General features: G+C 33.7%; 1 protein-coding gene across 8 annotated transcripts in view; it reads left to right on the top strand.

The window, feature by feature from the left end:
* Window positions 1-19641, top strand: part of CDK8 (cyclin dependent kinase 8) — a 120933-nt gene that overhangs the window by 74528 nt on the left and 26764 nt on the right. For all 8 annotated transcript variants that reach the window (XM_081046606.1, XM_081046603.1, XM_081046602.1 and 5 more), the window contains exon 4: window positions 738-878. In XM_081046606.1, the coding sequence (XP_080902732.1) occupies window positions 738-878 (141 nt within the window). The remainder of the gene's footprint in view (window positions 1-737; window positions 879-19641) is intronic.

The raw sequence follows: 19641 nt of genomic DNA, 5'->3' as shown, positions 1-19641 counted from the left end.
TTAAAATGAAGAAACTGTTGAGAGTTTGCAACATTGGATCTTGTTTCTGTTGAGAGGTACATTTATTCATAAAGTGTTTCTCTTTATAAAGTAGTATTTGTTTTACAGGATGTCCATCAACACTATACCTAGAAAGCTTTGATAGATGGTACAAGGCTTTTGTTTTTTCATCCAAACCTTTCACATTTCTAAGTATTTCCAGTGTGAACTGGTCATTTGCATGTTATTTCTTTGTGTTTGTGTATATTTTATTGAAGTATTTCCCTGTTTGCTTTCTTTATAACACATATATTATAAATAGGTACCAAATCTATGTTACATCAGCCAGCCAGATATAGCTCTTGAAATTTGCTCTACTTTTTTTTTTTCATTTAATCACTACAGAATAAAAATGATTCTGTTCTAAGAAAATTTTCTACCACATGAACAGGGGTTAAGTATAGTCTAAAAGTAATTTTTAATTATACTTTAAAAATAAAACCACATTATTTTCTACTTCTCTGTTGTAATCATTTATTTTCCGAGACACTATCATATGCTTAGGAAATGAAATTTTAGCTCTAGTGATTAGGAGATTTTAAAGTTCTTTCTGTTATTCAGCAGAATGTGAAATTATATTTTCAATATATTTGGGAATCCCTGAGTGTTTCTTTTTCTGTTAGGAAAATATTATACATCAAATTATCTTTCCCTCTTTTCTTTTTTTAAGCTTCTGGTGATATTTTTCTTTCTTTCAGCATATAATCAAGTTTCACAGAGCTTCTAAAGCAAACAAGAAGCCAGTTCAGTTACCTCGGGGAATGGTGAAGTCACTATTATATCAGATCCTAGATGGGATTCACTACCTGCATGCTAACTGGGTGTTGCACAGGGATTTGGTAAGTTCATATGTAGTTAGGTTTAAGCTAGAAAGATGCGTTTCTGTTTGGATGACTTTCTAGTTGTCTGTAGATACCAATGCGACCTACGCCTGCAAACGTTCTAGAGTGGGAGTGCTACAGCCTTACCTTGAGCTTTGTATGTAATCTGTCCTGCTCCTGTGACATACAGTAGCTGTTGTCTACTGAAGAGATGAAAGAGGGCACATTTGTTTTCCTCAGCTTTTTTTTTTTGTCTGTCAATAAATAATTGGCTTGCTTTATATTGATTATTAGATGCTAGGCAACCTCTAGAAATTGATATGTTTATGAGTAACTTGGAAACTTTGGAGCCTACTGCATACTAAGTTACATATTAAAAGAGGAGATGTTAATCCACTAGATTAGTGGCAGTCTTATGGCCAATAGCCTTTATTAATCATAGCCGAGTACATTATTGAGAAGCCTTACCATGTTAAGGTGCATTAAATTTTACGAACTAGGCAACTTCAAAAATTGGCTTTTAACTTTCATTTTATGTGGCAGAATAGTTTATGCTGTTTAAAATCCATCTAGCATGAAATTGTTCATTAAATTGTGCACTGTCCATTAAATCTTCATAGATTTAAATTATTTAAACCTCAGATTCCCTTGTTGCATAATTATATTGCGCTTTTTTTTTTTTTTGGTTATTTTCTTTGTAAAGGTAATAACTATAGAAATGAACAGGGCCTTCATTTCAAACAATTATAAACACAATGCTGGAAATGATGATTTGGTCTCTACTCGTGAGTACACAGGAAAAAACCCTGTAGATTGGAGGTGGAGCTCGTCTGCTCCTCGCGCAGATATTCTTTCCAAGCTGCTCTTTAGTTAATGCATTTAATTCTGGCCTTCAAATCAGGTGATCCCTTGTCAGAGTTTCTAGTTCTTTATCTATCTTCAATAAATCTCCTTGAAATACATTTGATGATAGCTACTTCATCACCACTTCTCATACCTAGAAAGCATTTAGACCAGGACTGATAACACATCAGAAATTTGGTTGAAAGAACTTTTTTCCTTATGCAAAATTTATATTTATTAGAATTAGAATATTTTACTTACAAAATTGATTTGAAGAACAGAAATAAATTCTTTGGCTCTTTTAGAAGCTGAAAATTTCAGCTTTTAGAGGTGGAGTCAACTTAAGGAAAGACTGTTACTATTTTTGAGCTACTGACCCTGAACTGGTTTTTTTTTGTGTGTGTGTGTGTGTGGTTTTTTTTTTTTTTTTAACATTTTTTATTGGGGAAGGGGAACGGGACTTTATTGGGGAACAGTGTGTACTTCCATGGCTTTTTTCCAAGTCAAGTTGTTGTCCTTTCAGTCTTAGTTGTGGAGGGCGCAGCTCAGCTCCAGGTCCAGTTGCCGTTGCTAGTTGCAGGGGACACAGCCCACCATCCCTTGCAGGAGTTGAACTGGCAACCTTGTGGTTGAGAGGATGCGCTCCAACCAACTGAGCCATGCGAGAGCTCAGCGGCAGCTCAGCTCAAGGTGCCGTGTTCAATCTTAGTTGCAGGGGGCGCAGCCCACCATCCCTTGTGGGACTCAAGGAATTGAACCGGCAACCTCGTGGTTGAGAGCCCACTGGCCTATGTGGGAATCGAACTGGCAGCCTTCGGAATTAGGAGCACGAAGCTCCAACCGCCTGAGCCACCTGGCCGGCCCGACCTGTTTTATCTCTAAAAGAATAAAATCTGGTCTAAAGGGCATTTTTCCCCCCAGAGAGTTAATTTTATGCTAAGGTAATGCTACATTTTCTTTTTATTGTAAATTATTTTCATCATTAAAATCTGTATGTTTATTAAATGAATAGAAAATGATTTTTAAACCAGTATTTAAATTTTTATGTTAATATATGATGTATTTGAACCACTTAGAGTAGTACCGTGTTCCCCCGAAAATAAGACCTAGCGGGACCATCAGCTCTAATGTGTCTTTTGAAGCAAAAATTAATATAAGACCCGGTCTCATTTTACTGTAATATAAGACCAGGTCTTACATAATATAAGATCCAGTCTTATTTTACTATAAGAACCGGTCTTACATTATAATATAATATAATATAATATAATATAATATAATATAATATAAATAATATAATTCATATAATATAATTCATATAATATAATTCATATAATATAATTCATATAATATGGGGTCTTGTTAATTTTTGCTCCAAAAGACGCATTGGAGCTGATGGTCCGGCTAGGTCTTACTTTCGGGGAAACACAGTATTAACTACAGTCGTGAAAATAATTATGAAGTCTAATTTCTTTTCCTTATCTTTTGGGAAAGCTCATTCTATCTCTGTCACTTCCACAGGTTCTCTTTGACACAGGGTTAGTGTAGAACAGGCCATTTCAGTCGTCTCTGTGTGTTAGTGCTATACCTAGAGTTGGGCGGTGGGAACAGTGCTCTCAGGTGCAGGCAACAAAGGGATGCACTGTCTGTAGATGATTTAAAATAATAATGAAACAGACTGAAAATAATTACTTTTTATTGTCACCACATGCCAGCAATTCTGAACAACGTCAGTGATAAAGTACTTATTCACTGAGGCAAACCGCTCCCACTCCTCTGTCCCTCTTGATATGCCACTGTTATCTGTTTGTTTAGTAGTCTCTTTTCCCAAAATATTTTCCAAAGTGTAATATATCTTTTGTCTACTGCTCCCTCCTTTGATTTTCCCTGTTTGAAGTGAGATTTCCTGTGTTGTCTGTACATGACTTCTTAGTGCTGTTTCTAAACACCTAACCCTTCTGTGCGTCACAGGCACACACAGGCCCACTAAACCATTGTATCATTGAAATGGTAACCTCTGGCCCTAATCTGGATCTTACTGGTTCAGGTGCCTACCTCTTGCATTATACTTCAGATCCTGGAGGAAAGATTCATTTTCATGTTCTTTAAAAATGTGCCAACCTTCCTGCCAACTGAAAATTAAATTTTGGAGTTTTGATGTTATATAAATTTCAACTATAGCTACATGAGATACTAATATATAGTAATAAAGTATTTACTCTGAAGGATACTCTTTAGAAACTGTATAACGTGACTTTTTATATTCTTCTCAAATATTTGTTATTATTTGCAGATGAAATATTTACCCTATAAGAACAAATACAATTAATAGTTAATTATATTCTTTGCTCCTTTTCAATCACATTTAGATGAAATGTGGGAATACTGATCTTGACAGATCTACATAGGTTTCTAATGTTATGAATTGAACCAGTTGGTTGAGTTGCTGATTTGCTACAAGAAACTTCATACTAAGTTGGATAATTGGCACAGACCCTCCCCAAAACACCATTTTAATAATACCCCAAAATGTTATTGAAGCTTTTGTTTATATAAAATTGACTTTGTTGTTAATAGAAATACCGGTTTGGGATAGTAGTTAGGAAGTTTTTTGTTTGCTATGTGAAGTTGAACTTTCACAATTAATAGTCCTATTTAGTAAATAAAGGTTAATTTTGTCCCTATTAATCATCACATAATAACAGATCACTAATTGGGGTCTGTCATCCTTGCTGGGAAATAGAGATTTAATAATGTATAGATGTTTTAAGAGAGATGAGTTGGAAAGAAAGCACAGTATTTATTTTTGTGAGATAATGTATGAATCCAAACTCTTTAGTTTTAGAACATTAAATTATCTATGTATTAGTTGGCTTGCTTATACTCTTAATCTGTTTGCTATAAGTAGAGATTTAAAAAAACAAAGGTGTATGTGTTGTTAACTTTGTTTTTTCCTTTGACTACACTTTTTACCTTTCTTCTTTTATTCTCCTCTCCTTAGGAAATTAAAATAGTTTAAGTAACAGTCTATAGCCCTGGTTCTGGCATTACTATCTGTATTAGTCAGGGTTCTCCAGAGAATCAGAATATATATGTAGAGAGAGTGAGATTTATTTTAAGGAATTCCCTCCGACAATTATGGAGGCTAGTAAGTCCAAAATCGGCAAGGTGGGCCGACAGCCTGGAGACCCAAGGGAAGGGTTGCAGTTTAGTCCAAAGGCCACCTGCTGGCAGAATTCTTTCTTGCTCGGGGGAGATTAGTCTTTGTTTTGTTCAGGCCTTCAACTGATTGGACGAGGCCCACCCACATTATGTAGGGTAATCTGCTTTACTCAAAGTCCACCAATTTAAATGTTAATCTGATCTAAAAATTCCTTCATGGAAACAGAATAATGTTTGGCGAAATATCTGGGCACCATGACACATCCAAGTTGATTTATAAAATTATCATCCTATGCAAATGAGTAAACAGAGGCACAAGTCGAAGTAATATGGAACAAAATATTTCAGGTTTTATTTCCTCCAAGTTACCTGTTTATATAAAATGTCAGTGTTGGGTTAAAGACCATGAAGAATTTTTGCCTGGTATTATAAAGAAGAACTAAGGATGAAATCTTAATGAAAACTTCGAATAACGATACGTATAAGTGACTCCAAATAAGGAAAGGTTTAAAGTCTGTTAGGCTGATTGGATTTAGTGTGGTGATTTTCCTGAGCCCAGTCAAATAAAAAGGCATGAAGCATCCAAATCATATTTGATACTTTTGTGAAGAAGCCAGGGTTTGGCTTGGCAATCGTGTCTGAACTCTTTTTCTCCGAAAAAGAAGCCCTACTGTATTGAATTAAAGCATGCTGGCAAGGACATGCGAAGTTTTCGCCACCAGTGCGTCTGTCGTAACCATTTTCAGGACATCCAGCCAATTCACTCACTTGTCTGTCTGGCCTCTTTAAGTAGAACTGATTATTTTTTATAAAAGTTTCTGAATTTAGGAATGATTTTCTTGTGCAATTTGTGAAATAAATTTCAAAATAAATGTCAAAAATACAAGTAATTTTTCTTTCACTGGCAAAAATTCTGTGATGAATTAAAAATTTGAGAAACACTGTCGAATATATATATGCTGGTATTTGTGCATTGAAAACTGATGCTAGAGTCTGGCTCCAGTCTCTTTTTATTCCATCTCATTCCTTATACTTATTTTTCAGCCCACCAAGAGCTTACCTTGCCTCCTTGAATCCCCTCCTGCCTTTATCTCCAGCATTTAAAATTCTGTTCATCCTATAAAACTCCACTCCTGCTACCTCATTAATAAAGCCCCCCTGCCCCCAGCCACCCTAGTTAGAAATGAGATTGTTTACATCTAAAATCCGATAGCAGTTACTTTGAACTCCCCGTGAGGGACTTACTAGTATTAGTAATATGTTACCTGTTTGATTATAAGCTCTTGAGGGCAAAGAGTGTGACTTAATAAGTGTTTGTGCCCCTCTCAATGCTAGTAAAATACACAAGATGTATATACAGTATTGCTTATATTTGTTTAATGAGTGAACTGGTTCGTTAATAACAGAAACAAAATGGCTTCCAGTTATTCTCTATTGGTTATTTCCGATATCACCTGATGTTTCTCCATAACCTCAGATACACGTATACTCTGTCGCATTCTATTTTTTACTATCCTCTTATCTCTGCTACGATTTACTGCAGTGGAACGTGCAGAAAAACTTTTCGATTAATACTACATTATTGTCCTTTCAGCAGCCTCCGTCTTTCTACCTGAAAGGACTCAGCTCTCACCAGTCAGTTCAAAGACCAGTCAGCTAATGATATTGATCTGTTACTCTCTTTCATCTATCACACTCTTCCGCTACCCGATATTTGTGTCCCACACTGTGAAACCTGTTTCCTGACCCTGTGTCTGTTCCTTCTGATGTTTTCTTTGTGTCATTTTTCCCAATTTTTTTCTTTCATCTTAAGGTTACTATATCTCCATCATAGTTCCTTTACATCCCTCACTTTTTCCCAAAAACATCTTAACGTTCCTTCTGGGTAAATTACTCTTTAACTGTAAATAAGGGGGCAAGACCTCCTTTCTCCTAAACACACCAGCTGTTGTGGGCTTGCAACTCGCATATTTCACTTTTACACAACATTTAACTGAGCAGTTCATTTCTAATCACATGTCAATACTGTAATTTCTAGGTAATAGTTCATTTTTAATTTTCCAGTGCACTCAATGTTGGCTGAGTATTATGTTTTTTGCTGAAAATATTTGTGCAGCCATATCAGACAGTCCATAGAAATGTTTTACACTCAAATCAAACTCTAAGTATTAAAGACTTGGGCTTTTGACATACTGTCTAAGGAGCTTAATAGAGAGTAGAGTAATTAGTTAATACAACTGGCCTACTTGCATTCATTTTTGTTAAATATATATTGAGTTTTCATATGGTTGTTAATGTGTTCTGCTTTTTAAAAAATCTGATATCCAAAATTTTATTTTAATTATTACCTTAATGGTTTTTATCATAATGGTAGTTATCTTGGAACTGCCAGGCACATAGGGTTGTATTTTTGCCCTGTTACACCAAGTGGAGTATAATATTAAATGATATATACTATAACTTTTCATCATGGTTTATTCTTTTTTTTCAGTCAAGATGAATTACAAAGCTGTATATAAAATTTGGAGTGTTTTGTAATATTGCAGCTATCTGCTAGTTGGGAACTCCTCCCCTAAACCAATTCAAAGTGGTTTTTTATGCCATGTTAAAACTTTCCTAGAAAATAATTCTCTGCAGAGATTTCCTTTGGGAGTATCCCAGTGGGGATGTGCTACTGTGAATGGTACATGATGTGAAGTAGCCCAGGGGGCCCCTGCTAAACATATTTAAAAGATGCTGGAGCTGTTTCAAAGCTTTAATCTAACTTATTTTCTTAAAAATCTGAACTGCTGCCCTGCAGTTCATTTTAATTATACTGGGTAACTTGAAATCACTGAGTGGGGCTTTAGCTGTCCTTGGTGAAGGATGATTTGGTTTCCTAGCAACCTAAATTAAATAAGATCAAACTCTCAGAGTGAGCCATTGACTAAACTCAGTTTCATAGGGCTTACTTTATCAAGGCATGTTATTATGTATTGATGGTAGCATGATGAATTATTGGGGTATTTTGGATCTGATTCATTTCATGTGAAAGATTACCTTTTTGTAAGTTTTTCGCTTACTAATACCAGTGCTTCCTTATGATTATATGGTTTGTTTGTTTGTTTGAGGTGCATTTTCTTATTGTCCACTGAACTCTACCCTAGTAAGTGGAAAAACTGAGAAGCAAAGAGATTAAATGACTTGATTCTAGTTACCTGGAGAACTGTGACAAAGCTGGACTATTGAGCTTAGGGATTTTTTTCGTCTAGGTCAGTAATTTTTAAATTGCAGATTGTAAACCGTGAGTCAGGAAGTCACACAACACAACCAGTCTTTTTATTCATCATTTATTTATTTATAGAGAAAAGATCAGAGTGCATCGTATGTATTGAGGACAATTATTATTTCATGAAGCTTCTGTTTCATGAAACATTCTGTTCACAATATGTTTGTTTGTGAATATGGTCATGTAATATTAAATGATTTTATTCCTGTGGGTTGTGTTCAAAAAGATTTAAAAGCCACTGTGCGCTAGACTGTTTTCCAAAAGGTATTTGATACTGTTAGGAAAAGAGACAGTCCAGGGAAAAACTAAGTCAAATCTGTAGAAAATGCTTATTGTAAGTACTTTAATGTTTATGCAAAATTCTTGACATTGATTATAAAATCATTTTGAATAGGAGCAGCCCCTCAGCGAATATATTTTTCTAAGTAGGATTTCTATATAGGTGGGAGAATTTCAGAGAAAATTTCACTTCCTTTAATATCTTTCTAAGTTGTCTGAATAGTTTTCAGTTAACATATTATTGTTAATCAGAAATAAAATGTTTCATTTGGACCAGAAAACCGAGGAAAATGTCTATTCAGTCTATAATTAAAGTCCACACATAATCAATGTGGTTTAGTGTATTTTATGTTACAAGATGAGTGCTATAAAAAAAGAAAACGGCATTCATACACTTTCTTTTTGCCTAAAAAGAAGGGCCAGTACATTCTTTGGGAAACACAAATGAGCGGAAAGGACCCAAGATTATCCATATGCTGAAAGAGGCACAGCAACAAAGTGAATAGCTGGGAAGAAAGGAACCTGCATTCTTGGCCTCTCTTCTGTGTTGTGCCCCTTTTCTGTGCTTTTGCTTCCTTGAAGTGACTGTTGGGAACATATTAACCATATGTCTTTAATACAGAGCTTCTAGGAAGAAAAATGCTTTGTAATTATCAGGTTTCATCACTGCTTATTACTTGAGATTTGCTTCATTTATTGGAAGCTCCAGGGACTCACTCTAATTTTCTTGTTTGTTTAATTGTGTAGCTAGTAAAACATATAGGATTGCATCCATAAAATTTCGGCTTGAGGATAAAACATAGGTTTTATTGATAACAACTGATTAAGGCAAACTTAAATGAGTTTAGCATATATTTTAGTTAACATTATGAATATTGTGATTATTCTAGAGTATGTTTACTTAAATAACCAGTTGGGTAGTTTTCCTTCTTGAAAGTATTTGTAAACGGTCCATTTGGTTTCCTGATAAATGCTCCATTTGCTTAATTTTGATAGTGATCTTAAGCATACAAGGGCTGTGTTCTATTATTTGTAAATAACCAAAAAGTGGCCCACTTAATTTTACTAAATAGCACAACTGCCAATATCAGACATGTTTATGTGGGCAGATTACAAGTTGATAATAAAAATATTATGTTATTTTTGTTTGCATATTGCTTCTAGTCTGCTTTTCTTTAGATTCCAAATGAGTATTTCCAATGCTTTGTAAACACAATGTTAGGATCTTTTTAGTCAAATTTCTTACCAATCAAAGATGATTATTCTAAATAATCTGATTGAGGTTTTTTTAGTAGAGTTTAAGATAATTTTCAGTGATCCTGAAAATTCACTAGAAGATTTTCTGAGTTTTAAGTCAGGTATATCTTTTCTCTATTTTTAACGTAATTGATGTGATATATCAATTATGTAATTACATAACTGTGCCCATTTTTATAAACAAAATTTACTATCATCCAGAGCAGTATGTTTCCAAAACAAGACAGATTTGGGATGGTTTTATTTAACAGACTTTTGAATCATATTATTGGAGATAAGAATTTACCAGGTCTCTGCCTGCATCTGAGGAAGCTGTGACCTTATTTAATATTATGTTAATGGTGAAGCCCCACTTTTTTCTTTTGGCCTTTCGACTTTTACATTAGCAAAAGAGAAATACCCTGTCTGTAGTCAGAAATGGTTTTTCCAAAAGAAAAATTTCAGATTTCTCTGAATTACACTCTGAAAAAGCATATAAAATTAATATTTCAGTCTAACTTTCTAATAATATACTCAGGCCTTAGAGTATTATATGATTTTCTAGATTTCTGAAGATTTGCCAAAGAAATTTAATCTTTAAATATGGGCTATATTAGATTAGTGTTTCTCTTAGCTAAAATTGTTATCTAAGCCTGTTGTAAGTCACTGGTGCCCATGGCCATATGTATTTCTCATTAAGGCTTTTTCGGTTTGACAACTGTATCACTTTACTAGATACAAACAAATGAGAAATTATCAAATAAGAGGTGAAAGTCTTACAGAAATAAGCACAAATAACTAACCGTATTTCAAAGTTAGTTCAACATAAAAGTTCAAGATTTTCTGTAAACGTTATTCTAATTAACACATAGAAATTTTTATTTAAATTTAGTGAAGCTAAGTTTCCTTAGGCACAATTAGATATTAACTAAGCAATAGTTTTTGAATTAGCTATTGAAAAAGTATTTCTTTATAAGTTCCCTACCCTCAGGACAGCTGAATTTTACATTTTGCTTTATATAGTATCATTTTGTTATAATTACCTGTGTCCATTTTTTATTTATATATAATTTGCCTTCAAACTTATGTCATGCTATAGAGATAATACTTTAACTAGGTATATAATCTGAGGATTCCTAATTTTCTGTTGTAAAATAGATGTCTGAATCTAAGATTAGTTGCAACTCTCTGAATTTGCAGTCATTTCAAATCATATATAGGCTCCTGATTTCAGCTCAATACAGTTTCAGATCCCTAGTTAACAAAAATATAAAAGGTGGAACATAAGCTGTTAATTTTTTTTAACTTGTTAGTTTAAAAATCTGTTTAAACACCATATATCATTTGAAGTGAAGAGCATATTTTGTTTTTCCTAATTTCAGACACTAATTAATAGACCATAAAGTTTGGAGGCATCTTCAAAGTGACTGACCATTCCCGTCCGTTGCGTGATGTGGTCATTAATTCTTGGTAATTCCCGCAGCAGATAACCATCCTACATTTCCAAGTGTTCTGTCTTATTAAGGTAGACTTTTCGTTACACAGTTTTTAAGCCTTTGAAGTTTGAGTCAAAGGACGTTTATCCTTTGTCCTCTCTTCTTTTGACTGATCTTCTCTTTTATTGTTTTTCCTCTGATTAACACAAGGAGGGAAAATCAAATATCTGGGACTTCATGGTGAAGGAGGAGAGGGGAATCTGAAAATGAAAAAAAATAGGCGAAAGCTTCGGAGAAGTGAAGTATCACACAATGAAAAATTACGAAGAAAAATAAGAAAGGATTGAATATGGTACGGAGGAATAAAGGATCTTGTTTTCTGTCCCTGGATAATCATTTTCTATCATCATGAGCTAAAGGAAAAATTAAGCCCCTGTTATAGTGGGCCTAAGATTTGTTTGAATCTTAGTGCCACTACTTAATTATGTAACCTCTGGGAGGGTTACTTTCTTCATCTATAAAATGGGCCATACCTACATTTTTATCTTTTTGACAGAGATTCGTCGAAGTGTTAGGACTGTGTCCTGACATAGTAAATGTTCACCTTCCTTCCATCATCAGGTTGCCCTAGGAATGTAAGTGCCTTAGGAGCAGGAACCTGATCCATTTCATTTACTGCTTTATCATCAGGACCCAGAATATCAGATGTATAATAAATATTTGTTAAATGAATAAATGGATTCTTGTCAGCTCTACCTTAAGAACAGATCTCATATTGAACCCCAGTAAGACCCCTCTATAACTCAGGTTAGAATGTGGCACAATTGGCCATTGGTCCCACTTCTTTCTCAAAGAATAGTAAACTGTAGTGCTTATTTTCAGGGAGAAGGAACTGCAGAGAGAGTAAAACATGCAGGGAAGAGCACATTTGACAGAGACTGTGCAGTTCTCCTAGCTTATGATCCCTGCATCAATCCAATAAATCAGGTGCCAACTACCAGCGAGATTCCGAAATTCCTTGCTGCCTGGACATGGATTTGAATTTTCCAGGACTGCTAGTGTACAGGTTCACCTTGTTCATTTCATTAATTTCTGTTCATTTACCCTACGACGATACCCCCGCCCCAGTTTAAACAGTTGAATTTTTTGTACTCTGCTTACTGCCTTGTGGCTTTGCTTCTCTTCATGTCTATCACTGTTTTAATCCAGGCCATCTGGATTACTACAGAAACTCCCAAGTGATCTCTCTCATTTGTAGTCTTGTAATTTTATGATCTAATATCTACGTAACAATCAGAATGATCCCTCTGAAAAGTAAATCAATCATGTCATTCCCCTACCTGAAATTCCTCAGTGGCTTCCCACCTATGAAACGAACACACTCAAAATCTATCCTAAACATATCATGTTATACCCTTTTACTGCAAAGACTAGAAAAGGTGAAAGCTGCAGCACTGTTTTACATATCATTAAGAGAGAAAACGTACTGCCACTTCGACTGTCACATCACAGAGGTTACAAGACATAACCCAGTTTCAGAAATACTAAAATTTAAAAAGGAAAGTGAACATTGGAATCCATGAAATGCATTTTTCTTATCATTTGGTAATGGTAAAATGGCTAGTACCTGTTTACTAGTACAGTGGCAAATAACTGAGGAGACAATTTTTGTCTTTAATGAGAATTCTTAAATTTCAACATTATATATGATACTTGTTCTAGGGTTTTGGTGGTACCTTTTATCAGGTTAAAGACGTTCCCTTCTGTATCTGATTGTTTCTAAATCAAGAATGAATTTTATTAAATGCTTTTTCTGCATCTTTTGCGATGGTCATATGGTTATTTCCTTTAATCTGTTGAGATAGTAACTTACATTTATAAGGTTTTATTTTGATTTTAATGCTGAACCGTCTTGCATTAATGGGATCAACATTACTTGGTCTAGATTTTTATTTTTTCAATCATTGTTGGACTCCCTTTGCTAATTTTTTCTTCCATCTATATTCATAAGTGAGAGTGGTCAATTGTCTTCTGCTTGTATACTGTCTTTATTCTCTTTTGTTATCATGATTCTATCTTAAGAAAATGATTTTAGTTCTGGACTCATTTGTGTAACATAGGAATTATTCTTGGAAGGTTGGTAAAACTCATCTGTACAACTCTGATTCTGGTACATTGAAGTAGGGAAGGATGATTTTTAACTACATTTAAATTTCTTTAGTGGTTATTGAACTATCCTGGTGTTCTATAAAGCCCTAAATTAAATAAACATTTAAAAATAAAGTACAAATTACTGTAATTGGCCCTAGAAGAAGTAGAAAAATGAAATAGACCAGTGGCTATGGAAGAAAGAAAGACACTTGTCACAGAGCTACCTCTAAAAAATGTAACAGATGCAAATAGTTTGACAGTTGCTGCAATCCTGAAACAACAGATAATTCTACATTATATAAACTGTTCTAGAGTAATGCAAAATAAAGTTTCCTTAATAATTTTGGAAGAAGAAAGTATAACACTGATACAAACCTGATAAAGATAATACATACAACCCTGCCATTTATCTTATTTATTTATGCATATACCTTCAACAAAATGTTAGCAAATAGGATCCAGGGGGCATTAAAAGAATACTATGCTATAAGTAAGTGAAGCTCATTTCAGGAATGGGAGCAGGATTCAGTATTTGGAAACATATTAACAGAAATCACCATAGTAGTCGTGCTAAGAGAATAACACTATGGTTATCTCAATAGTTGTAAATGTAACACTTTTGCAGAATTCAGTCTTCAGTATTTGACAAAATTTAACTTTTATTTCAAATTGAAATTCTTAATAAAAATAAGAAAAGAAAGAAACTTCCAAGCATAGAAAGTATATACAGTCATGTACCCACATAATGACGTTTCAGTTAACGATGGGCCCATATATGTCTGTGGTCCCAGAAGCTTACAAATGCCTGTTGATATCATAGCCATCATAATGTCGTGGCGCAGCGTGTTTCTCCTGTGTTTGTGGTGATGCTGGTGTAAACAAACCTGAGCTTCCAGGCATGTGAAAATCAAGTACGGAGAGTTAGGTACACTACACACTTGATAATAATAAGTGACTGAATGACTGGTTTGTATATTTACTATACTATATTTTTTATTGTTATTTTACAGTCTACTCTTTCTACTTAAAAGTTTTTCTATAAAACAGTATGTTGTGTTGCACCAGCAGCAGCAGCGTTTTCTCTCGTGTGGTTTTATAATTCAGTGTATACTAAATGTCCAGTGTTTATAGTCTACGGTACATACAGTCATGTCCCCTAGGCCTTCACATTCACTCCCCACTCACTCACTGACTCACCCACAGCAACTTCCAGTCCTGCAAGCTCCATTCATGGTAAGTGAGTGGTACACCCAGACAGGTGTACCATGTTTTACGTTGTATGCCATATTTGCACTGTACTTGTATGTTGAGGTACATTTAGATGCACAGATACCATTGTGTTACAGGTGCCTACAGCATTCAGTCCAGTAACGTGCTGCTTGGGTCCAGCCTGGGAGCAGTGGACTGTACCGCTCAGCCGAGGTGTGCAGTGTGCTGTACCATCTCAGGGTGTGTACATACGTGTGCTCTGATGTTCGCACCACGAAACCGCCTACTGACGCGTTTCTCTGATACGTGACTGTACACCAATTAACAACAGTATCATTCTTACCTATCACCACATTGTTATTTAACAGTGTTTTGGAACTGTTCTGGCCCACATACAACCTAAATAATCATAGAAAAGGTTAAGTAAAATCGGATAATTATAGTACTTACAATGCATTTATTATTCATTTACTGTTGAACAAATACAGGAATCAAAAGAGCCTTTATAAGAGATTTATAATAAATGTAAGTAATACAGAGTTAGAGAAATCTGGAATTATTTCTACCAAGATGTTTGTAATGACTTAATTCTGAGGTTGAGATTTCTGGTAAATTTTACTTTCGTTATGCTTTTCTATATTTTGATTTTCTACAAGAATGTGTATTTAGTTTTTTTAAAAGCTGTTGTTAATAATAAAGTTTTTTAATCTGTAAAAGGCATAAATGACTGAAAGTTAGAAGACGATCAGTAGCAACTAAGTTCATCTGATCGAGTGATAGAGAAAAATCACCTTGGGGGCATTGTCCAATCATGAGTGGGTATCCTCTCCCCAAGGAAAGTTTTCCTTAAGAAACACTACAGTACTGAATCACTGTTCAAAGATTATAGTGTTGGCTGCCATTATTATCATCATTATAAAATTGTATGACTTTTTATATACCAAACATCAGATTAAGCTTTTTATGTGCATTGATCACAAATAATCTTAGCAATATCAATAGGTTGTCATTTTTATCCATGTTTCATAAATAACGAAATGGAGGTTAAGGTCCTACAACTAATAGCTGATGGCATTCTTGATTTTTTTTAACCCTATTTATTAACTCTTAACTCTGCTCGTCTTCCTATAAGTACATCATATTTCTCAAGTGTTTAAGGGAATAAAAAAGTTGGGAGCTGTTGATCTAAAGTCTGTGTTCAATTATAGAAAAAAGTTATAGTATCAGATAAAGGATATTTTATTTCAAAAGATTGAAACATTTTATAACAGCAGGATGATTACAATAATGAAAATACACCAAAGAACTTATAGTTTGTTCAATTTGGCAATTGTACAAAAATAATTAGAAACATAATTATGTATCTTGACATTTTTCCATCAGATTATGATAAAATTCTTAAAGAATGAGCAAAAATTATAGAATAAAGCAATATGATATATTAGATTTGCTTGGTATTTGGGGCTATATTAAAAATATATTTTTAAAGTAAACATTTACTCAAAAAATTGCATGTCTAGAAAACTTCAGTGTGTACTAGATGATGAAGATATACATAGTAAGTATTCACCTATTTTCTTAACTGTTAGATACCGTCAATTGAAAAATTTGCCTTTTAAAATACAGTTTGAAAGTATAAGAGATACTCAAGTTAAATGTATGCAATCCATTGGAAATTGCAAAACACATCCCAATGTAAGAATTCTTTGAAATCATACAAGTAGGCAGAATATATAGCTTCAAACCAGTTGTTTGAAAGGCAAATAAAAACAAAAAGCTTTTGGAATATATTAGGAAAGGGAATAACAATAGGTCATATAAGTTAAGAAAAACACCAAGACTAACCAAAAGTCAGACCACAAATGATACAAGCAATTAATTCACTTTACATACATAGACACATAGATATATTGTTGTGTATAAACATCTATTGCTAAAAAGTCCAATTTCACTAGCAAAGTAATGCAATATTTAGGAGACGCCATTTTTCTCCTATTAAATGATAGTACTCAATTGTGCACTGGCCGTATAATGCAGTAGTTAAGAGAATGGACTCTACCTGCATTTGAACCTTAGTTCTACTGATGAGACAGTATAAATGGTTAATATGAAGTCAGTTCAACCGAGGCCTTTCTGGCTTTGGTCATCTCATTTATAAATTGGAATAATAATACCTACTCATGTAGAGTTATTGTGAGGATTAAATGAATTAATCTGAGTAGAGGACCTGGCATGTAACTAGCATTCACGTTGCTGTGGTCAGACTGTCACTTCCCTGCTTAAAAGTTTTTATTGAAATTTCATTTTAGAGATTAAAAAGGAAATTATATCTGCAAACTAGACACGCTGCACTGTCTGGCCCCCACCAATCTTTGCAACCGCGTTTCCTGCCAGTGTACCCCTGCATATCATGCTCTGCCCACAAATGCCTTCTTGAATAAACCTGAGCTATTTCCCACTTCAGAGCCTTCTTGTTTGTCCTTCTGGCTGGAAAGTGCTGCCCTCATCTACTTACATAACACATGCACATGTAACCCTTTCCTCTGGGTAGCTCCTTCTCTTGCAGGTCGGAGCTTAAATGTCACCTCAGAGGCCTTCCCTTACCACCCGTCCAAAATAGTGCCTCCATTTATCCTCTTCTCACCATCGGATTCAAAGTAGAGTCCCCATTATTCTCTGTAATGGAATCCGTTTTTTCTTTTTATTACACTTTATAATTCTTTATGGATTTGTTGACCTTTTCTAATGTCTGGCTCTTCTGTGTGACAGAGACCACGTCTGTTTTGTTACCCACTATCTCTCACATGCCAGGGATAGTACATGATATGCCCTGAATATGTTGAAGGAATGCACACTCCTTTTGTGACATAAATTACAACCTAGAAAGTAAGAATTATCAAGAACTTTAAAAAACCTTCATTCCTTTAGATCCATCAATCTTACTTTTAGTAAACTCTCTTAAGGATATTAGAAAAAGTGGAGAAACGGCCATCACAGTATTATTGATAATAATGACAAGTTGAAAAAAAATTATGTCTAACAACTGGAAAATAATTGAACAAATTATGATAGAAAAAAATGAACTAATGTGTAGTCATAAAATTTTGGTAAATTTAAATAATGTTATAATGTTAAGAGAAAAAGCAGACACAAAATAGTAGAAATAAACTAAAAACAATCCATCAACGAAAGAAAGTATACCAAAAAATTATGGTTAAATCTCTATAGTGATTGTATTTTCTTAATCATATTTGAAAAAAAAATAACTTTTCTACAAGACCATGTATTATATTCTAGAAGGAAAAAAATGTGTTATATTTTTTTAAGTGTCAGAAGTATTAACAAAAATTGTGTAAATAATTTCACACATTATTATGAGAACTTACATAATAAACCAGAAGTTATTTCACAATAAAGAAGGGCTTTACTCTTTTATTGTCATTAGGAAGAAGAATTTTTTGCCTGTAATAAATTTTTTTTGTCATCTATATCTTAAAACCACACTAAATCCCATGTGGATCATAGGATATAAAGTGTGTATTAAAATATTAGGATATGTATTCCAGCTACAACTGGAGGTAAATTCCTAACTATTTAAGAATTGACAGCTATTACTAAAGATATGATAGATCTGCCAAAATATAAAAACACTAGTAAAAATACTCTTACAGAATGTAAAACATAAAATTAGTAGCCAGAGGAAAGTAGTATTAGAACAATGACAAAAATAATTGAATACACCTTTGCTACTTAGAATGTAGAGGATTGATTTGGATATGTAAACTTAATAACCAAATTCTCTTCAATAAAAACAACTATAGAGAATAAATCATAACATTATCAGTGAAAAATATTTAAGTTACTATTATATATCAAGCTAATAAAAATGATATAATCTTATGTAATAGATATTAGATATAGGTATATGTTGCTATTGGTTTTGGAGATTGGTTTTATCATACTTAATGTTACTGTGTTTGTAGAAGAATGTTGGATTTACAAAATTGATACTTGATCCTTTGAAGAGCAAAGTATGTTCATGTGTATCAAAGAAACCTTAAAAGTGTTTATAATCTTTGCCTGACAATTTGACTTTTTAGGAATTTATCAAAGGTATACACAGAAATGATTGTCATGGAATTATTTTTCTTTTATTAAGGAACTAGGAACAAACTAAGTGTTTAATAGGAGATGAGTTATATCTCCTATGAATGTATATAACCCATAAAGATTTTATCAGAAGAGTAATTTCCAGATTAAAAAATCTTTATGATATAAAAGTGAGGAAAGAAGGTGCAGACGACATATTTAGTATGATGGTATTCTTTTTATTTTATAAGTTGGAAAAAGAGACAAAAAGGTATAGTCTGAAATGTTTGTAGTGGTCATCTGATAGTTTAGAGATTGTAGATGCTTTGTTTTCATTCATCTATCATCAAACATATTGTACTTTTCTTCGTTTCACAACTTACATCCATTGAACACGTATTATCTTTGAAACTTAAAAAAGCAAAACAAAATTCTAGTTTTAGAACAATAAGGCTGTTGGTATTATTTGATCTGATATTTCTACTTCTGAGATTTTATCCCAAGGAAATTGCTCAGTGTATGTGTCATGCTTTCTTCTTATGTGGGGGGAGGTAAAGGTGTTATAATTCATACAAACAACATTGATGGGAACATCATAAGGGTTGGTGTTAAAAGTGGGGGTTTGGGAGCTACAAGCAACTGTCTGTTAATAGAGGAATACAATGGAGTTAGTAAAAGTCATATGCAAACATCTAGATTTGTCAAGAAAATAATACTTGAGCACAAAACAGTGCTCCTCGCAGATTGCCATTATACAACGTACGTACCAAAGATATAAACGTTGTTTAGAATAATATTTGGAATAACAGATTTTAATATAAACTAGGTACACTTTTTTTGTAAATTTAGTTGTTCACAATAATGAAAAAAATTAGATATCTATTTTTAAAACTAAAAGATTTTTGATATTCTATCTCTGCCTTATAATAGCTCTCCTTTAAGATGCATTTGATCTTTTTAGTGTTATTCAGTTTCTAGTCGTCGGGTAATAGTCATTCTTTCTTATTTGACTCTTTATTAGAATCTTTGTTTAAACTGTCAGAAAACTTTACAGCTTTACAAAAAATGCAGCTAAATAAATCAGACTTGGAAAAACACATTTTCATCT

This window comes from Rhinolophus hipposideros (assembly GCF_964194185.1).
Source record: "Rhinolophus hipposideros genome assembly, chromosome: 4".
Taxonomy (NCBI): domain Eukaryota; kingdom Metazoa; phylum Chordata; class Mammalia; order Chiroptera; family Rhinolophidae; genus Rhinolophus; species Rhinolophus hipposideros.
This window is presented reverse-complemented; position numbering and strand designations above follow the sequence as displayed.